Below are 26,706 nucleotides of genomic sequence, written 5' to 3' on the forward strand. Positions count from 1 at the left end.
AAACATTATTCAAGCTGCGGTCTCACCATGGAGTGATACAGAAGTATTATGAAATCCACCATTTTATTCGCCATTCCCTTCCTAATAATTCCTAACATTCTGCTTGCTTTTTTGACCGCCACAGCACACTGAGCTGATGATTTCAATATATTATCCACTATGACGCCTAGATCTCTTTCCTGGGTGGTAACTCCTAATGAGGAACCCAACATTCTGTAACCATAGTATGGGTTATTTTTCCCTATATGCATCACCTTGCACTTGTCCACATTAAATTTAATCTGCCATTTGGAAGCCCAATTTTCCAGTTTCACAAGGTCCTCCTGCAATTTATCACAATCCACTTGAGATTTAACTACTGAGCATAATTTTGTGTCATCCCCAAATTTGTTCATCTCACTCATCATACCCCTTTCCAGATCATTTATAAATATATTAAAAAGCACCAGTCCAAGTACAGATCCCTGGGGCACTCCACTGTTTACCCTTTTCCACTGAGAAAATTGACCATTTAATCCTACTCTCTGTTTCCTGTCTTTTAACCAGTTTGCAGTCCACAAAAGGTCATCCCATGACTTTTTAGTTTTCTTAGAAGTCTCTCATGAGGGGACTTTGCGAACACCTTCTGAAAATCCAAATGCACCACATCTACCGGTTCACTTTTGTCCACTTTTATTCAGCCCTTCATAAAAATGTAGGAGATTTGTGAGGCAAGACTTTCCTTGGGTAAAACTATGCTGGCTTTGTTCCATTAAACCATGTCTATCTAAATATTTTGTGATTTTATTCTTTAGAACAGTTTCCACGATTTTTCCCAGCACTGAAATCCGGCTCACTGGTCTATAGTTACCTGGTTCACCCCTTGATCCCTTTTTAAATATCTAGGTCATAGAAAGATGACCTGGAAGAGCATAAGTGTATGTCGCTAACCCCTAGGCTGCTCCTCCGCTCTATTAACTATAAATGCAATATATTATAAATAGCAAGATAAATCCTATGCAATAATTTGTAAAATGACTGAGAGCTGAGTAGTTAGAATCTATCAGCTGGGGCTAGTGGTGCTTATTAATGTACAGTATTTAACCTCCCCGGTATTCTTTGTTTCCCTAGCTAGTTTTGACTAATCCTCTCATGCTTATACATCACGGAACCAAGTGCAAACACTTGTGAATCAGAATGACCATCGTGAGAGGCCCTCTCTCCCAGCAGTGAATCACTTGCACACACCAGATCTCAAGGCACACTGGGGAGGACTATGGAGCTCTCTGGTTCCATCCAGTGCTGCTCCACAAGTTGTGCCGCAAAAGCCACATTTGTGAGCGAGTGAGGAAATTGGCCTTAAAATTCATGGCGGAGGATTAATTTTTGTAGCTAGAGAAAATAAATTTGAATGAAAAAATAATAATACAAATAATAATAAGGACATTGCAGAGTGTCAGTCGTACTCTGTCTAAGCAGAATATGAGTTCTCCCCTTGGGACCACCACTTTGAGGTGCTCCAAGGATCCCGGGAGTTTTACCGGTGGTGTGTGGCACCCTGATAGGGACAGCCTTGTCAAACAGGCCTCAAGGGAAGAGTCAGAGACAAGGAGAGCACTGCAGGTCCCCCTAGTTGAGTTGTGCTACAGACTGATGGTTTATGGTTTATTTGGTTTTCTATACCGTCGCATCAGTGGTAACCTTCGCAACGGTTTACAATCATTTAACAAGGAAAGTGCAATAATATATAGTAAAAGAATGATGACAGCTATACTATATAAGGAAGTAAGACATTAGTAATAGTAGTTAATCTAAAATATTGTAGACTAAAGTTATATAAATATCAAAGGACAATAACAATCTTGGGAGCACCGCTAAATAGCATAACTATGAAATAAACAAAAACAAATGCAAAAGGTTGATAACTGCTTATCTAGTACAGTCGGCTTATACAATACCTCTTCACTTACAAATGAACTTTACTCATAAAGGCTCAACACAGAAATGAATCACAAGTGCTTACTGCAGGGCTCCCCAAACCTGTCCTGGGCACCCCACGACAAGTTGGGTTTTCAGGAGATCCACAATATAAAAGCCCGAGATAGGTCTGCATATACTGAGTCTCCATGGCATGCAAATCCATTTCATGCATATTCATTGTGGATCTCCTGAAAACCCGACTGGCCGGGGGGTGCCCAGGACAGGTTTGGGGAGCCCTGGCCTATGGAAGAGGCCTCCAGTGTTTCCCAATCCTCTCCTGGAGACACACCTAGTCAGTCGGGTCTATATTCATTATGGCTATCCTGAAAAACCTCCAGGAGAGGATTGGGAAGGTGCTGGAACCCAGCATCGCACAGCTTGTGCCAACAACTGCATCCAGAGCACTGCTGGTGACAGAAAGAGCAGTCGGGGATCATTGGAGCTAGCAGTACCATATGGACACTGGGTGACAGAGGTCTCTGCCATTCTTGTTCTTCCTTTCTCTGCCTACTTCCTTCCCTTTCTTGTTTTCCACTTCTCCCTTTCCCTGTATGTTTCCTTTTGTTCTCTCGTTTCTCTGTTTCTGCCTCTCCCAGGCCAGATTCTGCCCTAAGCACTCCATCCTCTCTCGCTTTCCTTCCGGAACATTCTATTTACATCTCCAGACTCTCACTGTCAGGACAATACAGAAAGGTGCGCTCGGCTGAAGACACCGTTAGCCCCCGTCTGGACACGCGTTTTCGACACGCTATTATTACCCCTTATACAGTAAGAGGTAATAGCGCAAGGAAAAAGCGTGTCCAACCCCCCAAAAACTAATAGCATCCGCAACATGCAAATACATGTTTATGAGCCTATTAGTTATTCCTGCGCCATACAGAAAGTAAAATGTGCAGCCAAGCCGCACATTTTACTCTCAGAAATTAATGACTGCCCAAAGGCAGGAGTTAATTTTGGCCGGCACCGGGAAAGTGTACAGAAAAGCAGAAAAAAATGCTTTTCTGTGCACCCTCCGACTTAATATCATAGCGATATTAAGTTGGAGGCCCCATAAATTAAAAAAAATAAAAAATTGGAAAAAAAAAATAAAATCAGCCCGCGGCTCCGGGTTGGAACATGGACGCTCAGTTTTTCCAGCATTCGTTTTCCGAACCCGTGGCTGTCAGCGGGTTCGACAACCGACGCTGGTAAAATTAAGCGTCAGCTGTCAAACCCGCTGACAGCTGCCACTTCTGCCAATAAGGAGGCGCTAGGGACAAAATCGCGCGCCCAGGAGAGCGGGCGCTCGCCTCGGAACGTTGGCTCTTCCGCACATTTTACTGTATTGGCCCGAATATGGGGCATTTTGCTGACAACTGCTAGGTGCCACCTGAATGTGGACATTTTAACAGAGAACAAAAGATTCAGTGCAGACAGAGATGCATTGAAGTGCAAAGTAAGGAGAAAACGGGAACACACTGCTCCTGCTCAGCCCTTTTTTGCCTGCATCCAACTCTGCTTCTATCCCTGAGAGACAGGAGGACGAGCAGGGTCTGGAGGTGCTGCAGACCTTGCAGTGTTGCCACCGTGGTGCCTGCACTGCAGACAGAGAAGGGACAGCAGTGTCAAGAGGCCAGCATTCTGGGCAGAAGCCTAGGTCTTGGTGAGATCTGCATTGCTTTGATTTTGTTCTTTCTGTCAAGCTCTCCTCAAGGGGAGAAATAAGGTCACCATTGAGACTGTACCGTTATAAACTCCTTTCAGTTTTCCATGAAGCAGGTGTCACTGTTTCCCCGCCATGCCAGTGGCTGGCAACACCCTGGTGCCTCTAGTGGATTACGGGTGGGGGCTCAGCTTTCTTTTACAGCACTCTGACAAGGGAGTTGTGTTAATGCTCTGGAGCCTGAAGTCAGACTATCTGGAAGGACAACATGTGTTTAGAATGAATATCCGGCGCTGCGCAGGCTCCAGAGGGCCCATTGTAGATTCAGTATCTTAACAAGGAATATGCTTAGAGTCATTACAACATTTGATGTTTCCAGAAGATTCTAATTAGATGGCCATAGGCAGAGAGACAAGAAGTGTGAATCTGTCATGCTTTGTTTCCCCTGAGCTATGCTGGGGGGGAGGGGGGGGCAAGAAACAGGTTATTGCGATAAGAATACTCTTATCTGTCCTATGTCCTTCCTTTCAGGTCGCCAGGACAGCCAGAGTGGCAGAAATCAAGTCAGGGTGCTAATGACTTTTCTTTTATTTCCCAGTGGGGTTTTCCTTTGTCTTTGCCGAGTGTTGTGCTGACCGGCTGTTATTACCAGGCAGTGAAGGCTGATATAAGATGCAGTAAATTCAGGATGGGCTGTGCTCTGCCACAGTAGCCAGGTGCGCTGCATTTTATGGCTCCTGCACCAAGAGATCTGGACTCTGAATCCAGCGATCTGAGTTTAAATCTCAGTGGAACCTTGCATTTGGTCACAACAAACAATTTTATCCCAAATAATTGTACCTAAGAATGAAGTAATTAAGTTAGTTTCTATGCTTATTTGCAGATGATACAAAACCCTGTACACAGAGTACACATACCTAGTGGGGGTGAAAGCAATGAAAAGGGACCTTGAAGAAAATTAGAATGATCAAGGATGTGGAAAATGAATTTAAACACTAAAAAGTGTAAAATCCTGCTCTTGGGAAGTCAAAACCCATTAGCCACATATCACTTAGAAAGACAGCAACTGGAAACTGTCATACAATGGATGCTGTGTGATTTTATGTATTTATTTTATATTGGGGCGGATTTTAAAAGCCCTGCTCGCGTAAATCCGCCCGGATTTACGCGAGCAGGGCCTTGCGCACCGGTGCGCCTATGTTCCATAGGCCTACCGGCGCGCGCAGAGCCTCGGGACTCGCGTAAGTCCCGGGGTTTTTCGAGGGGGGCGTGTCGGATCGGCGCGGCATTTTGGGGGCGGGACGCGGCATTTTGGGGGCGGGCCCAGGGGCGTGGTTTTGGCCCGGGGCGGTCCGGGGGCGTGGCTGCGTCCTCCGGAACCGCCCCCAGGTTGCGTCTCGGCGCGCTAGCGGCCCGCTGGCGCGCGGGGATTTACTTCTCCCTCCGGGAGGCGTAAATCCCCCGACAAAGGTAGGGGGGGTCTAGATAGGGCCGGGGGGGTGGGTTAGATAGAGGAAGGGAGGGGAAGGTGAGGGGAGGGCGAAAGCGAGTTCCCGCCGAGGCCGCTCCGATTTCGGAGCGGCCTCGGAGGGAACTCGGCGCGCGCCGGCTACACAAAATCGGCAGCCTTGCGCGCGCCGATCCAGGATTATAGCGGATACGCGCGGCTACGCGCATATCTACTAAAATCCAGCGTACTTTTGTTGGCACCTGATGCGCCAACAAAAGTACGCGAAGGCGCGCTTTTTGAAAATCTACTCCATTATGTGTGACATCACAGGTGTGGGAGGTTAAGGGTGGGACTTCCCTGGAGCCAATCAGCTAGCAGAGGAGGAGGAGTTTACAGAGTATAAAAGAGACTCCCTAACCCAGTAGTTTCAGTCTCCTGCTGGTCTGCAAGACTGGAATGTTGGTGTGCCTGCTTAGATGGATGGCTGGTGTGACTTCCAGGAAGGTGAGCTGGGAGCTAAAGACTGTTTTTTTTTTTTATCTCTTTATTAAATTTTTTCATACAAATAAGGATTTACCTTACCATAAGGTATAGCAAATTCAGATACAATCATTAAATAAACCTTATATAACATCCCATAATTTCTTTGTTATGCTATTACCTTATCTTACCATGAAACTGAGAAAACCATCTAATATTGAAATGGAGCATTACACACACAATCTAATCTAAGGAAAACAAGAAAGTAGTGGAGATTACAATCTATTCTCTTGGTTTAAAAAACAAATTTAAGCAGAAATCTCTTTAGAAGACAACAGTTTTTCTAACTGTTCTGGTTCCAGAAATATGCACTGTGTATATTATCTATTGTTAGAACACATTTACATGGAAATTTAATCAATATATGTGCTCCTAAGGCTTGTGCTCTAGGATATAGACTCTCAAATCTTTTCCTATGAATTTGTGGTGTTCTAACTATGTCTGGGTAAACCCATATCTTTTCTCCCAAATACAGTTTGTTCCTACACATGAGAGTTTCTTAATACATTATCTCTATCCATTGCTGTAGTGAGTCACTAATAATGTACCCCTTCTCTCAGTCTGCTCTTAAGAGGTTTCTAGAAACCCAGTAAGATCTTCTAAAGGAGACATTGTCAATGCATTTTCCTTGGGGGTGCCTTTTACTCCTTCTCCTTCACTGTTCTTTTGGAATTCAGATAAAAAGTAAGCTTTAATTATAACAGGTAAGTTAGTGGAGGAGTAGAACAGCACTTCCCTTAAATATTTATGTAGCTGTTCATTAGGAGAGAAGTTTACATTTGGGGAAATTAATCAGTCTCAGATTATATCTGACTATTTTCCAATTATTCTTTCATCTGATCTGGACTCCCCTTGGATCAAGTTTGCTTGAATCTCTCTCATCTACTTGAGTATCCAATTTTGTATTTTCATAGAATTAGATAATACTACTGGATTTACTATTATAGACTGGTCTTGAAAACCTTGAAATGATTTAGTTAAATAATTTGTTTTTTCCAAAACAGACACAGCATTCCATAATACATCCAAAGTAACTACTTCAGGTTTTCTAACAACGTAATCTCCAGTATGCTTACTGGAGATCTCTGAGCAAGATTAATTAAACTGCCCCTTTCTGTTACACTCTCCCCTTCTATGAAGACTGGCAGATCACTGCTAAGTCCCAATGTTGACTTCTTTCAAGGCAGACACAACTTTGTTGCCCTGAATCTGTCCATTCTTTATAACAGCTGTTGCTTCCTCGAGCACTTCTCCCATCTGGGACATCTTTGGTTTCAGGGGGTCTGTAGTAACAGCTGTTTCCCCATGGATAGGGGGAGAAGGGGTCTCAGGAGTCCCAGGGCTCAGATGTTTTGCCAAAGGGTTCAGGATACTGCTCCTGATCCACTAACCCAGCTGTCTCTCCTGGGATGGTCCCCACTGCAGTATAGAACTCTTTTTATCTTCGTTTGAGTTGGGGGAAGGCTGATGTGGGGTTGAGGTTCCCTCATGGAGGCTACTTGTATCAGGAGGCAGAAATAATATTGCAGGACTTTAAAGTTCAAAAACTTTAGGAGGTCTTCTTTTCAATCCAAAGCTTGACTTACAAAATGGTCTACAGTCTACACTGTTGGGCAGTCATGCAAGGAATGACTTGGTGGATGCCAAAATGGCATAAAGATCAATGGAAGATAATCACTGCCTGGTATGGGGTGCTGACATTTGGCAAAAAATCTGGGCTGAGTGTCTCAAAAAGCATGTTAGTGTTCCATGTAGATGTACCTGTGAAAGATGTTTCTTTATCTAATCTGTACAATTCCATTGCAGATAAACATGCAAAAATCTGAGCCAGTGTCATAACCACAAACAAGCAGGGGCTATGGAAATGGGCACATGAAAAAAATGGCCACTTGGGGGTGGAAGCTACTCACAGGTGGGCCCAAGCTAGAAGGATACAAGGATCCCTCCCTCATTTTCAAAACATACTCACACAATGAGAATATTGTCAGTTGACACATCCAAGGTCACCACAAGCTATTGAGCAGGGGCATATCCATCGTGGTTTAAGTCCTGCCACTATTTGGCAAATAGATTTTATAGGCCCTTTATGAAAATGTGGAGGAGATGTATATTTATGTACGGCAGTAGATACATTTAGTGGAATCATGATGGCTGGGCCTGCACCAGAGGCTAATCAGAAAGTTATGTTAAAAATTTTAAATAAAATGAGTCAGTATTATGGAATACCAAAACAAGTTCAGAGCGATAGAGGGACTCACTTTTACTGGTAATTTTAGTGCAGCAATGTGCTACAGCCAACTACATTGAATGGATCTTCCACATTCCATATTATCTGCAAGCTGCCGGCCTTATTGAGTATATGAATGGGTTATTGAAAAATGTTATGCTCTTACAAAATCTGCCACCATGAAGGGGTGGAAATCTGTATTGTCTACAGCTGCTAAATAGTAGACCTTTAAAAAAATAGCCGGAAAGACTCCTTTCCAGAAGTTATATAATCAGGAACCTGCTTCTACTCGGATCCAAAATATCATTTGCTGGGCCACGGCTTCAGGAAACGTCGACTTGCCCCGCCAAAATAGTTATGAAGATGCGGGATATGATGTAACCAATCCCACCATTATAGTGATACCTCCCCATGAATCTTTATTGTATGATTTACAGATTGGGTGCAGCATCCCTAAGCAACATTTCGGATGGCTGTGTATGCGATCTAGTTGGGCAAAACAAGGCATAACTGTATTGGGGGAATTATTGATTCTGACTACCATGGTCCCATATATGTACTGTATCATAACTTGACAAAGAAATTTATGTTCCTGCCCAAACCAAAATGGTACAATTCATTATTATTCCCTATGCAACAGACCAAATGCTACGGGGAATTCCCTATTCCACTCCCCGAGGACAAGGTGCCTTTGGAAGCACCTCCAATCCAAATAAACTACATCCAGGAGCAAACATATGGATCTTCACACCTCATAGAGAACCTAGGAAAGGTGAAATTTTAGCTGTTGGCAAAGATGCAGTACTGACTGTACTACCCGAAGGAGATGAACATTGGATACAGGTACCCAGTATCCGATGTAAACTAAGGGCATAACTAACGATGTGTTCTCTCACTACAGGTTGGCTTTGCACCTCCCGTTTATGGTGATCAACCTTTTTGCCATCATTGGTATGGTGCACACCCTATATCAGCCTGTAGAAGTAACCTCCGGACGGGGGACTATCAAGTGGAAGAACAGCACCTCCTCTTGGACACAGGATAATTTCACATGTAAAGCATACGATGCTTGTGTGGTTTGGAACATCACCACAACTGCAAAAGTAGTGAAAGCAAAGCAACACAGGACAAAACCACTAGATTACTCGTCAAGTATCACAGTGGGGATCAGTTTTCTATAGCCAGTTACACCGCCATACAGTGTCGTAACTATTCGGCTCCTTGTCTACAATATACTTGAGCTATGTGGAAGGAGAAGATATGCAATTCCACCCCAATCCAATCACTCCATATGACACTTAATAGTATTAATGACTGGGTGCTACTATGTGAAAATGCTACTGTAATTACAAATCTGACCCACTTTGGGTACTTTTGGACAATGCTACCTATAAAAGAAGTTACTAGTCATTCCCAGCTGGTGGTCCGATTCCCTGAGACATGCATTCCTTTTATACCATGTGTTACAAAACATGTGTTGAAATTTAACATTTCCCCACTGACCCAAACTTACACAATATAAACGAGCATGGTATGATACACTATTAGCAGGATTGGGTACAGGAATGGGAGCATTAAATACTATGGACATAGAGGTATTAGCGAACAGAATTGCCACGGCCGGAGGGGATACAGGCCTCATCACTAACATTATTGCAAATTGGATTCCCGACCCCCGCACACATGCAACAGTATGTGCAGAAGTATTTGCATTTAAATAATGATTTGGTTATAGAAGGGTGGAATGCCCCTTGGGAAATGGGACATAATCTGACTGCATTTGTTAATTGGACACAATCCCGTATGCAAGCTTTGTATCTACAACAACAAATAGAGATGATACAAACCAAACTATACATGAGTATTTCTCCTATTTGGAAGGAATTGTTCCAATCATATGTACCATACCCATATCCTGTAGGCTAGCTGCCACAGTATACAAAATGTGACACAAATTGGTGTACAGGCCGAATCACGTTTTATAACACCTCCAATACATTAACAGATACTGTATGTAAATTTACATCACTTCCTGTCCCAGTCTATCTTCCTGAAAGAGGAAGTATGCTAATACAAGTTTTGCATACTGACAATTGGATATGGACCACCAATAATCACACTATTGACAATGCAATATGTATCCCACACTAATGGGATTGGCTTGCTCTTTAATGTATTTCACATTACCCGATGATTGCTTGTTGCAGCAACCTTTGGCACACTGTAGCCTTCTAATATTACCTGATAATGTAACTGGTTTCATAATTCCATTCCCTGAAACTGTATGTGTATTTAATTTGACTTTTACAGGATGCCTGTATAATGTTACTTGGTTTACTTTTGGTTCTCGACAATATTACTTACCACCAATGGACATCGCTGACGTGCAATTGGGGGTAAAGTTGGACTTATCGTTCTTTAAGGACACCATTGTTGGATTTGACTAAACTGCAAAAGGTATTGAATACCTCAGATTCGTTGAAACAGCCCCTGAGACATGTGGACATTGCTGTAACTGGTGCCCTGCTTCGAGCGGACTTTGCCAAGGAATGCCTACTACATTTACAACAACAATTAAAAAAAGACACCTCTCATTCTTGGTGGGATGTGTTTTTCGAACGTTCCTCTACTGCCACAATGACTCTGAATTGGATTTTTCATCCTATCCTTATTGTAATGTGCGTATGCCTCCTGTGCCTAGTGTGTACTTGTTATCTTACCTATTGAGTGCATAAAATAGCACGTCAAAGTAAATATACCACTACAGTGGCTTTGTATGCAGTGGTGCCTGCATTGGAGAATGATTGATCAAGGGTGGAGTGTAGGATAAACATGTTCTTGTTAAACAGGTTGTGCAGTTCAGCTTCCTGGCTCCCTGTCAGGAATAAGGTGGTCTGATCAAGCACCTACATGCCAGGGACAGGGTGAGTCTGACTGGGCACTAGCAAGTGTTGATACATAACATGGGGGGATAGTGATCAATCATTTCTCTCTCGCATGCACACTTGTTTATGGCATAGTATAAAAGAGCTGGACTTTCCAGTGTCCGGCGGGAGTAGGAGATATTGCCTCTATAGACGTATAGAGTGCTGGACACTGAAAACCCCCTTCTCGCCTTTGCTGACCTGACAACTCCTCGATACAAGGCTGATGACATGAAGGGTGCTGGATGGCATATGCAATCATATGGTATGTAAATAACTTTCTGTAAATAATGTATATTACCATGATGTCACATTAATAAATGATGTCATAGATGTTGTGTCAGAGTACCTTACTCTCTCATTCCCAACACACCTTAAAGACTAACCAATGTATTGAGGTGTGAGCTCTCGAGGACAGAGTCCACTTCATCAGATGCATCTTGTAGTAAAATGACATGAGGGGAGTGGCGCCTTATAGACTAAGCAATGTACTGAGGCGTGAGCTCTCGAGGACAGAGTCCCCTTCATCAGATGCATCTTGTAGCAAAAATGACATGGGGGGAGTGGCACCTTATAGACTAACCAATGTACTGAGGCGTGAGCTCTCGAGGACAGAGTCCCCTTCATCAGATGCATCTTATAGCAAAAATGACATGAGGGGAGTGGCACCTTATAGACTAACCAAAGTACTGAGGCGTGAGCTCTCGAGGACAGAGTCCCCTTCATCAGATGCATCTTATAGCAAAAATGACATGAGGGAAGTGGCACCTTATAGACTAACCAATGTACTGAGGCATGAGCTCTCCAGGACAGAGTCCCCTTCATCAGATGCATCTTGTAATAAAATGACATGAGGGGAGTGGCACCTTATAGACTAACCAATGTACTGAGTCCTGAGCACCACTTCATCAGATGCATCAGGTGAGTCCTGGCTGTTGGGTTCCCAATTGGATTGGTGGATGACCAGGCTTTTAACAACCTGCAGGCAGGTGCTGGAGGTAGCAGTAACAAAATGTAAACATGCATGGAAGAAAAACAGAGGACAGTGGTGGGATGGGGGGAGGGGAGCTGGTCCTGGAATACATTTTTATGCTCATCAGCCTGAAGTGGCAGAGAGGAAGAGAAGCTGGCGGACTGGATGGGCCACTGCCCCTTTTACTGTGTGGCTGTGCCTGACCAATGTGTTATGATATCCTCTGACAGTGACAGCAGGCGATCTCTTTATCTTGACTTCTTCCCACTTTCCTCTGACTGTAAAATGTCTGCAGAAGGAAGCACTTTACAGGTGGGCTGCGATCCTGCCTTCAGTTAGTTAATGGGTTTGTTTGCTTTTTCACTGCCGGAAAGGTATTGGTCCCCTTGGAAGGAGGGAAGGAAGGATGAGCTGAGCATCCCCCTTCCGGGCGCTTCCCGCCTCCTCACGGCCCCCAGCGAAGGCGGATCCCTGACGGCTCGCGCGCGCTCTCTCCCCCCTCCCCCAGGGCGGGGCAGCCGGCGGCCGGCTCAGCGCTTCGCTGCGGCCGCTCTCCGCGGGCGTTTCCCCTCCATCCCCCGCCGCCGCCGGAGGAGGAAGCTGCAGCATGAGCCGAGGATGATCGCGGCCGGGCGAGGGCCGGAGAGCCGCTACCCGCTGCACTACCTGGTCTGGCAGAACAAGCCCCGGGAGCTGGAGAAGGAGCTGGGCGCCGAGCAGGTGGGTGCGGCGAGCCGGGCGGCCTCTGCCCCCGGGAACACGTGGCTCTCTGCCCAGCAAGGGCTCCCGCTTGATAGGATTTGCTTTATTTGTCGTCGTCGCGCCCCCCCTCCCTTTCAAACGCCGGCTCCAGCGTTGCAGGGAGAAGACGACCCCGCCCCGGAGAGCTTACGGTCTCAAGTGGGTACCCGAAGCAAAGGGGACTTGCCCAAGGTCAGGGGCGGCAGTGGGATTTGAACGCTGCTCTCCCAGGGTCTTGGGCCCCCTTGCTCTAGGCAGCTCCTTTTTTTTTTTATAAAGGAGAGAGGCTGCCGGGCAGGGCAGGACCCAGCCGGCGTTGAAAGCTTGCTCACCTTGCAGCCTCCAATTTAAAGCTTCAGGACACATTTTTCTCCCCTTGCAGCTTTACTTCACTGGAGAAATTTAGGAATTTCCCATCTGTGCCAGGGGAGTTCTGCGTCTGAAAGTCTATTTGGGATGCAGTTGTATTCAGTTTTGCTTTCTTTCCTTAATGGGTGAAAAAGCAACGCACTGAGGTCTTCAGCTACTGACTACATCTCCCTTCCATCTGGCAGTGCAAGCCATAGGCGTCAATGCTGGAAGCTGCTGCCTTTCATCCCAACAACTGAAATCCAGGCCGCCCCCCTCCCATTATAAGAGGCCCCACTTTTCTGTGTTGTGCTGAGAAGTTCACTTCTGTTTAAACTTTCTCTGAGAAATACGGCACACAGTTTAGTGGGCTGGCACAGCCGGCGGGCACTGGGACCTTACCCCTCTGCAGGTGCTCCCTGCGGCTGTGCTGCCAGGCATTGCCCCCGGGCCAGCAACCCTCAGCTCGGTCACCCAGTGGTTAATAGGATATGAACTTCCTTTCCAAAAGGGAAGTTATTGACTTTGCTAAACGGGCATTGTCCTTCCTCGCTGAGCTCTCTGTAACCCGTGGCAGTTTATTGACTCTAAAGATGTGCTTTGCCCAGACGTGGGAATTAGATGGTTCTGAGTCTAAGGAAAGGATTATATTCAGATACTGAGATCTAAATACATCTTTAATTAAACATAATCTTAAAAATTAGAATTTTATTTGGTTTTGGCTGGAAACCAGGGCTCTTTATAATAGATTACACAGAGGAACAGGTTCCTGCCCTAAAGGGTGTACCACTAGTCCGAGAAGCCAGCGTGAAGGCTACTGTACCATTCTACGAAGGTAACCCAGCACTTAGTCACAGACCCCCACATACTGTGTCCTGTGCCCAGATACATGGCCAGTATTGAGCTGGTACCAATGTTTTATGGCCACGTTTGCTCACCTGGGTAAAACACTCTTTTTATTTTTGTTAAATAGTTTAAGAAACCACTTCCAGTATTGGAGGCTGGAACTTGAGAACATTGGGTTTTTGTGAGATGTTATACTGGGGTTAGGTGTATGTGTGTGTATAACAGCATGGAAATGTACAGTGCATGAGCTGAGAATGTGCATATCCTGAGACACTACCTCAGACGTTACTATCCTAAAGCATAAAACTGTCTGCTGCAGCCACCTGTTATGTTGCTTTTCTTTTAAATAATCTTATTTTGGGTTGCCTAATATGGTGGGGTGTGTGTAAGGGAGAGAGTGAGAGAGGCTGGAGCTGAAAGAAATTGGGCAGTGAGCATTCCACAATCAGAACCACGTTTGTGTGTCTGCCAGTACGAGAAGGACCAGGCCAGATTCTCCTGCTTCCTCTGTCCTTTCACTCCTCTTACAAATCTCAGTAATCACATTAAGTCATCAGAAATGGAGGCAGAAGCGACTGAGATGTGTGTCATCCTTCTTAATCTCACGTTTCAGGCACAAATCAGACCTGACTCTCCTCTAGCACAGCCAAGTCCCTAATGGAGCCGTGTAGGTTTTTTTTTTTAAGGTAAGCAGAATGTTCTACAATGGAGCTGCAGTAAGGATATGAGTAAGATGGGAGAGAAATGTCTGGTGATTGTCAGGAACCCTTCACTGCTGCTCCCGGAAGAAGTATTCTTACTGATGGAAAGTTTTGAGTCCATTAGCTGGGAGGGGAGGATAGTTCCTGCTTCCTCTCCCAGTAGAGAATATCCAATCCAGCTCTGTGTCTTTGGGTGACTGCAGTTGTCTCCTTTCCACCTTATTCCAGCTGTGTCTGCAGGTGAATGCAGCTGTGCATCTGCCAGTGGGTTTAGGTGTTTCGGGGTGGGAGTTGGAGTAGGTCTCAGTACAGGGTGATTTTCATGGGCTTTGCATACACTCTAAGTGACTGCTGTGTTTTCATTGTCAGTACCTGCAGACTGGGACCAGCTGCTCTTAACCTGGTTATATGAGAACAGCTGCAGTATATCCTTTAATTATTCAGATGTAAGAGATTCAGCAATCAACAAGCATCAGGTGCTTGCCCAAACTTAGGAAATCAGAATTTTCAAAAGAGCTCTTTCTTAGGGTTTGTCTCACCTAGCAGGGATATCAGGGGGTCTAAGCATGGTAATCCCTAGTACATTGCTCTATACACTCAAGCATGGAATAAGCCTTGCACACTATTGTACAGGGTTCATAGAATAATTTTCTAAAGTTTGCACATGATTATGCTATACAGCTGTGGTATTCCTCTGTTAATGCTCTGGCATTTGTGCATGATAGTGCTGTACAGCTGTGGAATTCCTCTTGTGGTGCTCTGGAGCTTGCACATGATAATGCTGTATAGAAGTGATATTCCTCTTGTATTGCTCTGGAGTTTGTGCACGATGCTGTATAGAAGTGATATTCCTCTTGTATTGCTCTGGAGTTTGTGCACGATGCTGTATAGAAGTGATATTCCTCTTGTATTGCTCTGGAGTTTGTGCACGATGCTGTATAGAAGTGATATTCCTCTTGTATTGCTCTGGAGTTTGTGCACGATGCTGTATAGAAGTGATATTCCTCTTGTATTGCTCTGGAGTTTGTGCACGATGCTGTATAGAAGTGATATTCCTCTTGTATTGCTCTGGAGTTTGCGCATGATAGTGCTGTACAGCTGTGGAATTCCTCTTGTAGTGTTCTGGAGCTTGCACATGATAATGCTGTATAGAAGTGATATTCCTCTTGTATTGCTCTGGAGTTTGTGCACGATGCTGTATAGAAGTGATATTCCTCTTGTATTGCTCTGGAGTTTGTGCACGATGCTGTATAGAAGTGATATTCCTCTTGTATTGCTCTGGAGTTTGCGCATGATAGTGCTGTACAGCTGTGGAATTCCTCTTGTAGTGTTCTGGAGCTTGCACATGATAATGCTGTATAGAAGTGATATTCCTCTTGTATTGCTCTGGAGTTTGTGCACGATGCTGTATAGAAGTGATATTCCTCTTGTATTGCTCTGGAGTTTGTGCACCATGCTGTATAGAAGTGATATTCCTCTTGTATTGCTCTGGAGTTTGCACGATGCTGTATAGAAGTGATATTCCTCTTGTATTGCTCTGGAGTTTGCACGATGCTGTATAGAAGTGATATTCCTCTTGTAGTGTTCTGGAGCTTGCACATGATAATGCTGTATAGAAGGGATATTCCTCTTGTAGTGCTCTGGAGTTTGCGCACCATAGTGCTGTACAGCTGTGGAATTCCTCTTGTAGTGTTCTGGAGCTTGCACATGATAATGCTGTATAGAAGTGATATTCCTCTTGTAGTGCTCTGGAGTTTGCGCATGATAGTGCTGTACGGCTGTGGAATTCCTCTTGTAGTATTCTGGAGCTTGCACATGATAATGCTGTATAGAAGTGATATTCCTCTTGTAGTGCTCTGGAGTTTGTGCATGATGCTGTATAGAAGTGATATTCCTCTTGTAGTGCTCTGGAGTTTGTGCACGATAGTGCTGTATGGCTGTGGAATTCCTCTTGTAGTGTTCTGGAGCTTGCGCATGATAATGCTGTATAGCAGTGATATTCCTCTTGTATTGCTCTGGAGTTTTGTGCATGATGCTGTATAGCAGTGATATTCCTCTTGTATTGCTCTGGAGTTTTGTGCATGATGCTGTATAGAAGGGATATTCCTCTTGTATTGCTCTGGAGTTTGTGCACGATAGTGCTGTACAGTGTGGTTTTCCTCTCGTTACTGTACTGCTGAGGATTGATCTTAGTGTATTGCTGTGGTATTCTTGTGATGTTCCCTTGGAAATTTTTAGGCAGTGTTGCTAAAGTATGTATTTTTATTTTTATTAATTTGTCTGTCTCTGGCATCCTTGTTCAGTGTGGATAAGAATAGACTTCCATAATCTTCAAACCCAGACAAAGAAGTTACTCTCATTATTAAAATATCTCAGCTAAAACACACCAATAGGCCTGAACACATTGAAACACGTTCATTTTTTTTCCTAAAATGTTGAGTCTCTCTCTCTCTCTCTCTTCACATTGCTCATAAGTCAGCATGCACGCCCTGCACAAGCACCCAGGCCGAGCCGGTTTCTACAGCAGAGGCTCCCACAAAGCAGGGACCATACTGAATGCCCAAACCTCTGGGAGCCCGGGGAGGCTGAGCTTTCGTGTTGGTTTGTTTAACAACATCCTCGTTAACCTTGGTAGCCATGGGAGTTATTACAAACCTGGATAATAAGGCAAGGAAGGGGTCTGACTCTGGGGGATTAAGCATTGGGTTGGCATGAATCGGTGTGGAAGATGACAAGGCCTGAAACGGCCTTGCAGTGGAAGGCGCTGCTTGGGACGGATGTGGCATGCAGAGGAAGGAAAAGGGTTGAGAGGCTGTGTGAGAAGGAGTTGGGGGGTCGAGTTGCCTATGGAAATCTCATCTGAGCAGACTGCATGGGTCGTTTTGGTCTAAGGGATGTAAACACGGCAGGCACACAGAAGCCGGCACTGGCTTTGCAGCCTGATTGCTGCTTCTGTCCAGCTGGAGCTGCCTGCCTGCCCTTTGCTTTCCTATGTCGTGCTCCATCTCGGCTCCCGCCATTGTGCTAGTCAGATAGGGAGGGGCAACACTCCTAAATAAAACCAGTAGATGGGATACTGCCCCCCTCGCTACCTCCATGCTCTTTGCATGGTGCAGCAAAAGAGCCATCCCCCCCGTCCTGGAGGTGCAGGCTCTGGGACGCGTGGCTGTAATTCACATCAAGCAGTTTGTGGCAGCCCTGGAAGCAAGGAAAGGTCTGCCTGGTAGAAGCAGTGAATGACCTGCAACACAGTACTGGGAGAGATGGAGAAGCTCTGCCTATTCCTTCCTGAAGCTTTAGACAGTGGTCACTTCAGACATTTTTTTTTTGGGGGGGGGGGGGGCGGAGAGCACAGTGGGCAAGCACCAAGTGCCTTTCCATCCAACCAGTCAGAGTGGTCCAGCTAGACTAGAGGGCAGCTGGGGGCGGGGGGCACCTCAGACGAGCTGCACTGGTACCTCACCTCCCAGTTTGGCATTTTTAGGATGCTCTCTCTTTCACTTAAATTGCTTTCTTCCACACCTGAGTTTCTATCCCAGTCACATCTGCTTCGGCCCGGTTCACTGCGAGTCTGAAGCCAAAATGCCGTGAGCCTTCGTTTGTGGCCATCAGGGATTTTACCCCAAATCAAGTCCCACCCTCTCCTGGTTTTTGTTTTTTTTTAACCAGTCATCCAGGCAACAGTCCTTGGTAGGATTGTCCCTTCACTCAAGTCAACCGAAACAGGCTGATATGGAGCTGGGTTTGCTCCATCCAATGACAGAGCTGCGATTACGTCAGACACCCATGCAGGTAATGGGGCTAACCAGAATTTCACCAGCCTTTCTGGGGTGACCTGGGTCTCTCTTGCAGGGTTCCACAGACCATGGTGCCTCTTGGAACCCCATGTGCACGAATCCTGACTCTCACCCAGAATTGGCTGCCAACCCCTCCTCGGCATCTTCCCCGGCAGAAGGAGGCAGGCTTAGAAACAAAACCTGGATCTCTGTAGGCAACTGGGGTAGGACCCTTGACTTGCCTAGGCCAGTCTACCATTGGCACAGGCAGGAAACAACTGTTCTGCCGCATTTGAAGACTCAAAAGCTTTAGGAAGGTGGTTCATGATTCTTACTTCAGATGCTGAGGAGAATACGACCATTTTGAATGAAATGCAGCTGATAACTATAATTCACTCCTTAGTGATGTCACCAATCGACTACTGCAACTCACTGTACTTAGGACTACTATAAAATACTATTTGGTCCTTACAGAATATTCAGAATTCTGCCCGTTCAAGAGCGTCTCACGCCACACCGAATGAAACGCCATTGGCTACCCATTATGTCAAGTGAAATTCAAGATACTTGCGCTACTTTTCAAGGGAATCGGAGGCATTTCTCCAAGCAGTGTGAATGCTCTGTTAAAAACTCTACTGTCCTGTGAGACCTTGTGATCAGCAACACAAATGCTTTTGGGTATCTCATCTTTTAAACTCATACACCTGGCCCAGCACTTTGGAATACAGTTCCTCAGCAGATAAAAAATGAAACTATTAACATTTCAAAAGATGCTAAAGGCATTTCTTTCAGCTAGCTTTTAATCTGTAACCTCCCAATTTACAAATATATTGTTACCATATCTAAGCCAGCTGTTACCTAAGAGTCATTTGAGACAGTTCAGTTTCTTATGTTGATTGTTTTAGTGATGCTTGATTGATTTTTTTTGTTTTATGATTTTTTTTTTTGAATTGTGAATGTTTTTGTTGTAAATAGCTTAGTAATGTGAAGTGAATCACAAATTTTAAATAAATAAATGAGGGTGTGACAGAGGGTGCTAGAGGTGAAGGGGAAGGGAAGGGCAGCAAAGTAAGAACCCCCCCTCCCAAAACTCCTTTGAAATCTTTTGTGCTGCCAGTGAAAGCCCCTTGGTTCTCTAAATCCACTGGGCACTTACATGAAAACATAACAAGGAGGAACAGAGCAACTAAACGAGCTGTCATGCAAAATGAATGTGTGCCTCTGGGGAAAGCATAAAAAACTCTGTGTTAATTAAAAGTCCGGCAGGTGCACTATGAGGCTTATTACACCCTTCTCGCCATGCAGGTCCAGTGCCCTATTATAATGTTCTCTGGCTTCTAATATCACCAAATATCTAATTTCTAGCACTTCATTACTGCTGCTCCATCCTAAACACATTCTGAGCACAGATTCCATAGAAGTGATTTTATCTGACCATGCACATTATGCAGCTCTCCATTTGTCTCCTCTCTCTGTCAGTCTGAAATGCACATTCCAGATTGATTTCCCTGGGAGCCACAGACTATAATTTATGCCTGTAGTAACATCCCTTAGTGCCTGCAGTAACAGCTCTGTGCACCTGCAACAACATCACATATGCCTGCAGTAACATCACTTTACACCTGCAGTAACATTTAGTACCTGCAGCAACAGTTCTATATGCCTGTAATAACATCGGTTCGTACCGGCAGTAACAGTTCGGGGCAACTGCAGGAACATCGGTTCGTACCGGCAGTAATATTAGTTAGTGACGGCAGTAACAGCTCTGGGTGCCTGCAGTAACTAGGAGATTCCAGATACCTCCATTCTTTTAGAACAGGCCAATTTAATTTTGTTTCACCTGACTGCATGCAGAGATTTATAACTTGTATTTCCTTATGAAAAGCAGAACTACAGCTCCCTGCATGCAATGGGGTAAAAGCAAGGCTGGGCCAACCTGTCCTGAAATAATAGAGCCAGCTGAGAACCTAAGTAGTGAACATGATATATACCTGGCGAGCTGCCAAATTTCTTGGTTCCAGGAGGGAGATGCTAGTCTGGACCTGGATTGCATCAGTCCCATTCTGGTGCATTCTGGGAACTGAATATTGGGAGTGAAGGAGGAACCTAGGAACTAGAGCAATGGCCTGAGGACAGGGAAGCCAGAGTTCAAATCCTGCCAATGCTTCTTGTGGCCTTGGACAAGTTACCTCCCTAACCATTGCCTCAGGTACATACTTAGGACCGTATTTACTAAGCATTTTTCTCATAGACTCTAAATGGGAGAAAACCTTTAGTAAGATAGTAAGCACTCTGGGGATAGGGAAGTACCTTACAGTACAGTAGGTAATTTTAAGTGTGTGCCTGACGGAAAGGAGAGGGAATTTCAAGTGTGTGCAATGGCCATGTAGCCGATCATAAATCATGTGGGGAAGGAAATAACATGGGCACAGGAGATCAGTAGAAAAGTTGACTTTATAAAACAGTATTGTAATACAAAAGTATAATATCAGGCTGGAGGAAGATTTATAAAGTAAAGTTTTCTACTCCTCTCCTGTGTTTGGGTGTTATCTCCTCCTACACAATTTATGATCATTTACATGGGCCATTAGTGTTTTCCTGATAAAAAGGAAGGAATAGTAGGCAATTTCAAGTGTCTTTCCCTCCCGCTCACCCCTAAGCACCTTCTTTGATTATAGACTGTTTATCCCATTTAAGAGGATAAGAGACCTTTTCACACCAAAAATCAGTCAGGAATTTTCTTAAAAAAGGGAGTAAACCTTAATCAATCATTGTCCTCTTGCAGGTCCTTGCCACACAAATTTAAAAGAACTTTAGTTTACACGTTCCTGTGCCTTTAGCAATCTAGATAAATGAAGAACACAATAATTTTAAAATGCAGACAGCAGTCCAGCAGAGATGGGAGCCTTCCAGTCTTTTTTGCACTGAGTGTCCCATGTATGATTATCTGTTAATTGGTGAGAGGTTGTATGTGTACGCCTGGTGCAAAGAGTGATTTAGCTATCACCGAACAAGTCCAAACTCTGGAGACCAGAGTGGCAGATCTGGAGGAGCTGAGGAAGACCGAGGTATATAGAGGAGACCTTCAGGGACATAGCACCCAAGTCCCAGTTCCAGACTGGTAGGAAGAAGGTCACCTGAACGGACAGTATCACCTTGTGGTATCAGAAAGTGATCGTGTAGCTAAAACTTGCTCTCCAGGTGATGCATTATCCTTTTGCCCCAAGAATGGGTCTCCAAGAGCTTGTAGCCAGGGGGAGTGGGTTAGATTGGCCATACTAGATGGTGATTCAGACATTAGGGCTGTAGATAGCTTGGATGGCTGGTAGACATGAAGATTGCTTGATAACTTGCCTGCTTGGTGCAAATGTGGTGGACAGCATGCATCCCATAGATATGATTTTAGACGGCGCTAGGGAGGTACATGTGGGTGCCATCAACATAGGAAAGTGTGGGAAGGAGATTCTGGAAGTAAACGTAGGCTTTAAGGTAAAAAGTTGAAATCCAGAACCTCCAAGGTAGCGTTATCTGAAATGTACCTGTTCCATGCTCAGGGCCCCAGAGGCAGGCAGAGCTCCGGGTCTCTGAGTACGAGACGATGGTGTAGAGGTGAGGGCTGTAGTTTTGTTAGGAACTGGGCAACATTTGGGATGGAACCAGGCTGCTGGTGCTAATCTTGGAAAAAGGAGATAAAACAGGGTTTATACTAGAAGATGAGGGAAAGCAGACAGTCTTTCAGCATTGATTGGTTCAGAGGGAGGTTTCTTCAAAGGATATTAATATAACAAGGGGATTAGAACATCCCAATAGAGATGTTCCAATAAAAGCAAAATATAGTCAGATGGGCTAAAATAAATGATTCAAATAAATGATTCAAAATTATCCCTGTTAATTGCTAGGAAAGTTGTATATACAAATAAAAATCGCACCTTGAAATGTATGTATGCTAATGCCAGAAGTCTTAAAAAGTAGGATAGGAGAGTTAGAATGAATGAAGAGGTTTAACTGGCATCTCAGAGGCCTGGTGGAAGGAGGATAACCAATGGGACAGTGCTATACCAGTGTACAAATTATATAGAATTGATAGGGTGGATCATATCGTTTTTTGTGGACTGAAAACTGGTTAAAAGACAGGAAACAGAGTAGGATTCAATGGTCTGTTTTCACAGTGAAAAAGGTAAACAGTGGAGTGTCTCATGGATCTGTAGTAGGCAGTGGCGTAGCCAGAATTGATTTTTTGGGTGGGCACAAGGTTAACATGGGTGGGCTGTAGGCATGCAGGTCTACTAGTTGTTTTTTTACTGATAAATAATGGCAAATTATGCAGCATAGCATTCACATCTATGCCTAAGTATGAGGTTTACTTAATGATACAAACATAATTCACGGTGATTTGTGGTACTTTAGCCTTCTTATTATTACGATTTTATACACGGCTCCTACCTGTCCATAAATTTTGAGAGAGCGGTTGTGTTGCTTATATTTAAATTGCTAACATCTCAAAATATACATATATATTTTTACCTTTGTTGTCTGATCTTTGTATTTTTCTAATCAGTTGGTCCTGGTCTCTTTTTCCCATTTTTTCCCTTATAGCTCATTTCCTAATTCCTTTTCAGTGTCTTTCTTCTATTACTGTCTTCTTCCCTGCCACACACACACACACACACACACACGCTTTCTCTCACAGACTCCCTCTCACACACTCAAGCTGTCACTCTCATATGCTCTCCCCCACCCCCCCCACAAGCTCACATTCAAGTTCTCACTTTCTCACCCCTCCCCAGGCTTATATTCTTATGCACACACAGACGCACATCCAGGCACCCATTCTCACCCACACACATAAACACAGACTCCCATTCTCACCCACAAACCCATGCTCCCAGTCTCACCCACACATATTCAAGCTCCCATTCTCATCCATACATATACACATTTAAGGTCCTATTCTCACCCACACATACACACATTCAAGCACCCATTCTTATCCACATATTCAAGCTTCCATTCTCACCCACCCACACAAACCCAGGCTCTCATTCTCACCCATATGTACACACATTCAAGCTCTTATTCACCCACATATTCAAGCTTCCATTCTCACCCACATACACACCCAGGCTCCAGTTTTCACCCACACACACTCCCATTCTCATCCACACATACACATTCAAGCACGTGCACAGCTTCCGCTTCCTCCCCCCAATGCAGGAAGATCAGCTGCCTCTCCTGCTGCCACCCGTTCTCCTGCTATCTTCGGGTCAAACGGTGAGCCGAACTTCCTGTTTGGGGGAGCGGAAGCGCTGCGCAGAGCTTCCGCTTTCTCCCCCAAAGCAGGAAGATCAGCTGCCTCTCCTGCTGCCACCGGCCTCCTGCTATCTTCTTCGGGCGTCGGGCCCTATGGCCCGCCGACCTTCCTGTCGGGGGGGGGGAGCGGAAGCGCAGCGCACAACGTCCGCTTCCTCCCTCCCCCCCCCCCAAGCAGGAAGATCGGCGGGCCATAGGGCCCGACGCCCGAAGAAGATAGCAGGAGGCCGGTGGCAGCAGGAGAGGCAGCTGATCTTCCTGCTTTGGGGGAGAAAGCGGAAGCTGTGCGCAGCGCTTCCGCTCCCCCAAACAGGAAGTTCGGCGGGCCGTTTGACCCGAAGATAGCAGAACGGGTGGCAGCAGGAGAGGCAGCTGATCTTCCTGCATTGGGGGGAGGAAGCGGAAGCTGCGCGTGGCGCTTCCGCTCCCCCCCGAACAGGAAGGCCGGTTGGCCATACGGCCGCAGCAGCGCTTCCCCACGTGTGCCGTGATGGCGCGCGAGGCGTGGGTTCTCTTGTTCGCTGTCGCGGGGATGGGATCCCGCGACAGCCTTGCAGTTCCGGTGCCAGTTGGGTGGGCCTGGGTCTAAGTTGGGTGGGCACCTGCCCACCCAGGCCCACCCGTGGCTACGCCACTGGTAGTAGGACGGATGATCTTTAATATATTTTATAAATGATCTGGAAAGGGGGCAGGATGAGTGAGGTGCTTAAATTTGCAGATGACACAAAATTTATGCAGAATAATTAAATCTCAAGTGGATTGTGATAAATTGCAGGAGGACCTTGTGAGACTGGAATATTGGGTGTCTAAATGATAGATGAAATTTAATATGGACAAGTGCAAGGTAATGCATATAGAGCAAAATAACCCTTGCTGTGGTTACCCGCTGTTAGGTTCCATATTAGGAGCTACCACCCAGGAAAAAGATCTAGGCATCATAGTGGATAATACATTGAAATTGTCGGTTCAGTTTGCTATGGCAGTCAAACAAAATATTAGGAATTATTAGGAAGGGAATGGTGAATAAAATAGTGGATGTCATAATGTCTCTATCACTCCATGGTGAGACCGCATCTTGAATACTGTGCAGTTCTCGTCGCTGCATCTCAAGATATAGTTGCACTGGAGAAAGTACAGAGAAGGGTGACCAAAATGATAGGGGAGCCGTTCCTTTCCCTTTATAAGCAAAGGCTAAAGAGGTTAGGGCTGTTCAGCTTGGAGAAGAGACGGCTGAGGGAGGAATATGATAGAGCAGTGGCGTAGCCACGGGTGGGCCTGGGTGGGCAGGTGCCCACCCAACTTAGACCCAGGCCCACCCAACTGGCACCGGAACTGCAAGGCTGTCGCGGGATCCCATCCCCGCGACAGCGAACAAGAGAACCCACGCCTCGCGCGCCATCACGGCACACGTGGGGAAGCGCTGCTGCGGCCGTATGGCCAACCGGCCTTCCTGTTCGGGGGGGAGCGGAAGCGCCACGCGCAGCTTCCGCTTCCTCCCCCCAATGCAGGAAGATCAGCTGCCTCTCCTGCTGCCACCCGTTCTGCTATCTTCGGGTCAAACGGCCCGCCGAACTTCCTGTTTGGGGGAGCGGAAGCGCTGCGCACAGCTTCCGCTTTCTCCCCCAAAGCAGGAAGATCAGCTGCCTCTCCTGCTGCCACCGGCCTCCTGCTATCTCTTCGGGCGTCGGGCCCTATGGCCCGCCGATCTTCCTGCTTGGGGGGGGGGGGAGGGAGGAAGTGGACGTTGTGCGCTGCGCTTCCGCTCCCCCCCCCCGACAGGAAGGTCGGCGGGCCATAGGGCCCGACGCCCGAAGAAGATAGCAGGAGGCCGGTGGCAGCAGGAGAGGCAGCTGATCTTCCTGCTTTGGGGGAGAAAGCGGAAGCTCTGCGCAGCGCTTCCGCTCCCCCAAACAGGAAGTTCGGCTCACCGTTTGACCCGAAGATAGCAGGAGAACGGGTGGCAGCAGGAGAGGCAGCTGATCTTCCTGCATTGGGGGGAGGAAGCGGAAGCTGTGCACGTGCTTGAATGTGTATGTGTGGATGAGAATGGGAGTGTGTGTGGGTGAAAACTGGAGCCTGGGTGTGTATGTGGGTGAGAATGGAAGCTTGAATATGTGGGTGAATAAGAGCTTGAATGTGTGTACATATGGGTGAGAATGAGAGCCTGGGTTTGTGTGGGTGGGTGAGAATGGAAGCTTGAATATGTGGATAAGAATGGGTGCTTGAATGTGTGTATGTGTGGGTGAGAATAGGACCTTAAATGTGTATATGTATGGATGAGAATGGGAGCTTGAATATGTGTGGGTGAGACTGGGAGCATGGGTTTGTGGGTGAGAATGGGAGTCTGGGTTTATGTGTGTGGGTGAGAATGGGTGCCTGGATGTGCGTCTGTGTGTGCATAAGAATATAAGCCTGGGGAGGGGTGAGAAAGTGAGAACTTGAATGTGAGCTTGTGGGGGGGGTGGGGGAGAGCATATGAGAGTGACAGCTTGAGTGTGTGAGAGGGAGTCTGTGAGAGAAAGCGTGTGTGTGTGTGTGTGTGTGTGGCAGGGAAGAAGACAGTAATAGAAGAAAGACACTGAAAAGGAATTAGGAAATGAGCTATAAGGGAAAAAATGGGAAAAAGAGACCAGGACCAACTGATTAGAAAAATACAAAGATCAGACAACAAAGGTAAAAATATATATGTATATTTTGAGATGTTAGCAATTTAAATATAAGCAACACAACCGCTCTCTCAAAATTTATGGACAGGTAGGAGCCGTGTATAAAATCGTAATAATAAGAAGGCTAAAGTACCACAAATCACCGTGAATTATGTTTGTATCATTAAGTAAACCTCATACTTAGGCATAGATGTGAATGCTATGCTGCATAATTTGCCATTATTTATCAGTAAAAAAACAACTAGTAGACCTGCATGCCTACAGCCCACCCATGTTAACCTTGTGCCCACCCAAAAAATCAATTCTGGCTACGCCACTGTGATAGAGGACTACAAAATCTTGAAAGGACTTGAACGGGTAAATGTGAAGTGGTTATTTACTGTTTTGGATCATACAAGGACTAGGGGGCACTCCATGAAGTTAACTATCATCCACCTGGCCAAAATGAAATGCTAATAGAAATTACGGAAGCTAACAAATTTGGCAGTACAGTAATAATGGGAGATTTCATTTACCCCACTATTGACTGGCTACATGTCACATCAGGACATGCTAGGGATGTAGAATTTCGAGATGACATAAATGACTGCTTCATGGAGCAGC

The 26,706-nt window shown here is 45.6% G+C and overlaps 1 protein-coding gene across 5 annotated transcripts in view; it reads left to right on the forward strand.

Annotated features, from left to right (window-relative positions):
• The first annotated feature begins 12,143 nt into the window (after positions 1-12,143).
• Positions 12,144-26,706, forward strand: part of ANKRD13B (ankyrin repeat domain 13B) — a 95,285-nt gene continuing 80,722 nt past the window's right edge. For 2 of the 5 annotated variants that reach the window (XM_029612249.1, XM_029612251.1), the window contains exon 1: positions 12,145-12,435. In XM_029612249.1, the coding sequence (XP_029468109.1) occupies positions 12,334-12,435 (102 nt within the window). In that variant the 5' untranslated portion in view covers positions 12,145-12,333. Of the gene's footprint in view, positions 12,436-26,706 lie in introns of all 5 variants that reach the window. The other 3 variants (XM_029612252.1, XM_029612247.1, XM_029612248.1) reach the window with 3 other exon arrangements.

Source organism: Rhinatrema bivittatum, chromosome 8, assembly GCF_901001135.1.
Source record: "Rhinatrema bivittatum chromosome 8, aRhiBiv1.1, whole genome shotgun sequence".
Lineage (NCBI taxonomy): Eukaryota > Metazoa > Chordata > Amphibia > Gymnophiona > Rhinatrematidae > Rhinatrema > Rhinatrema bivittatum.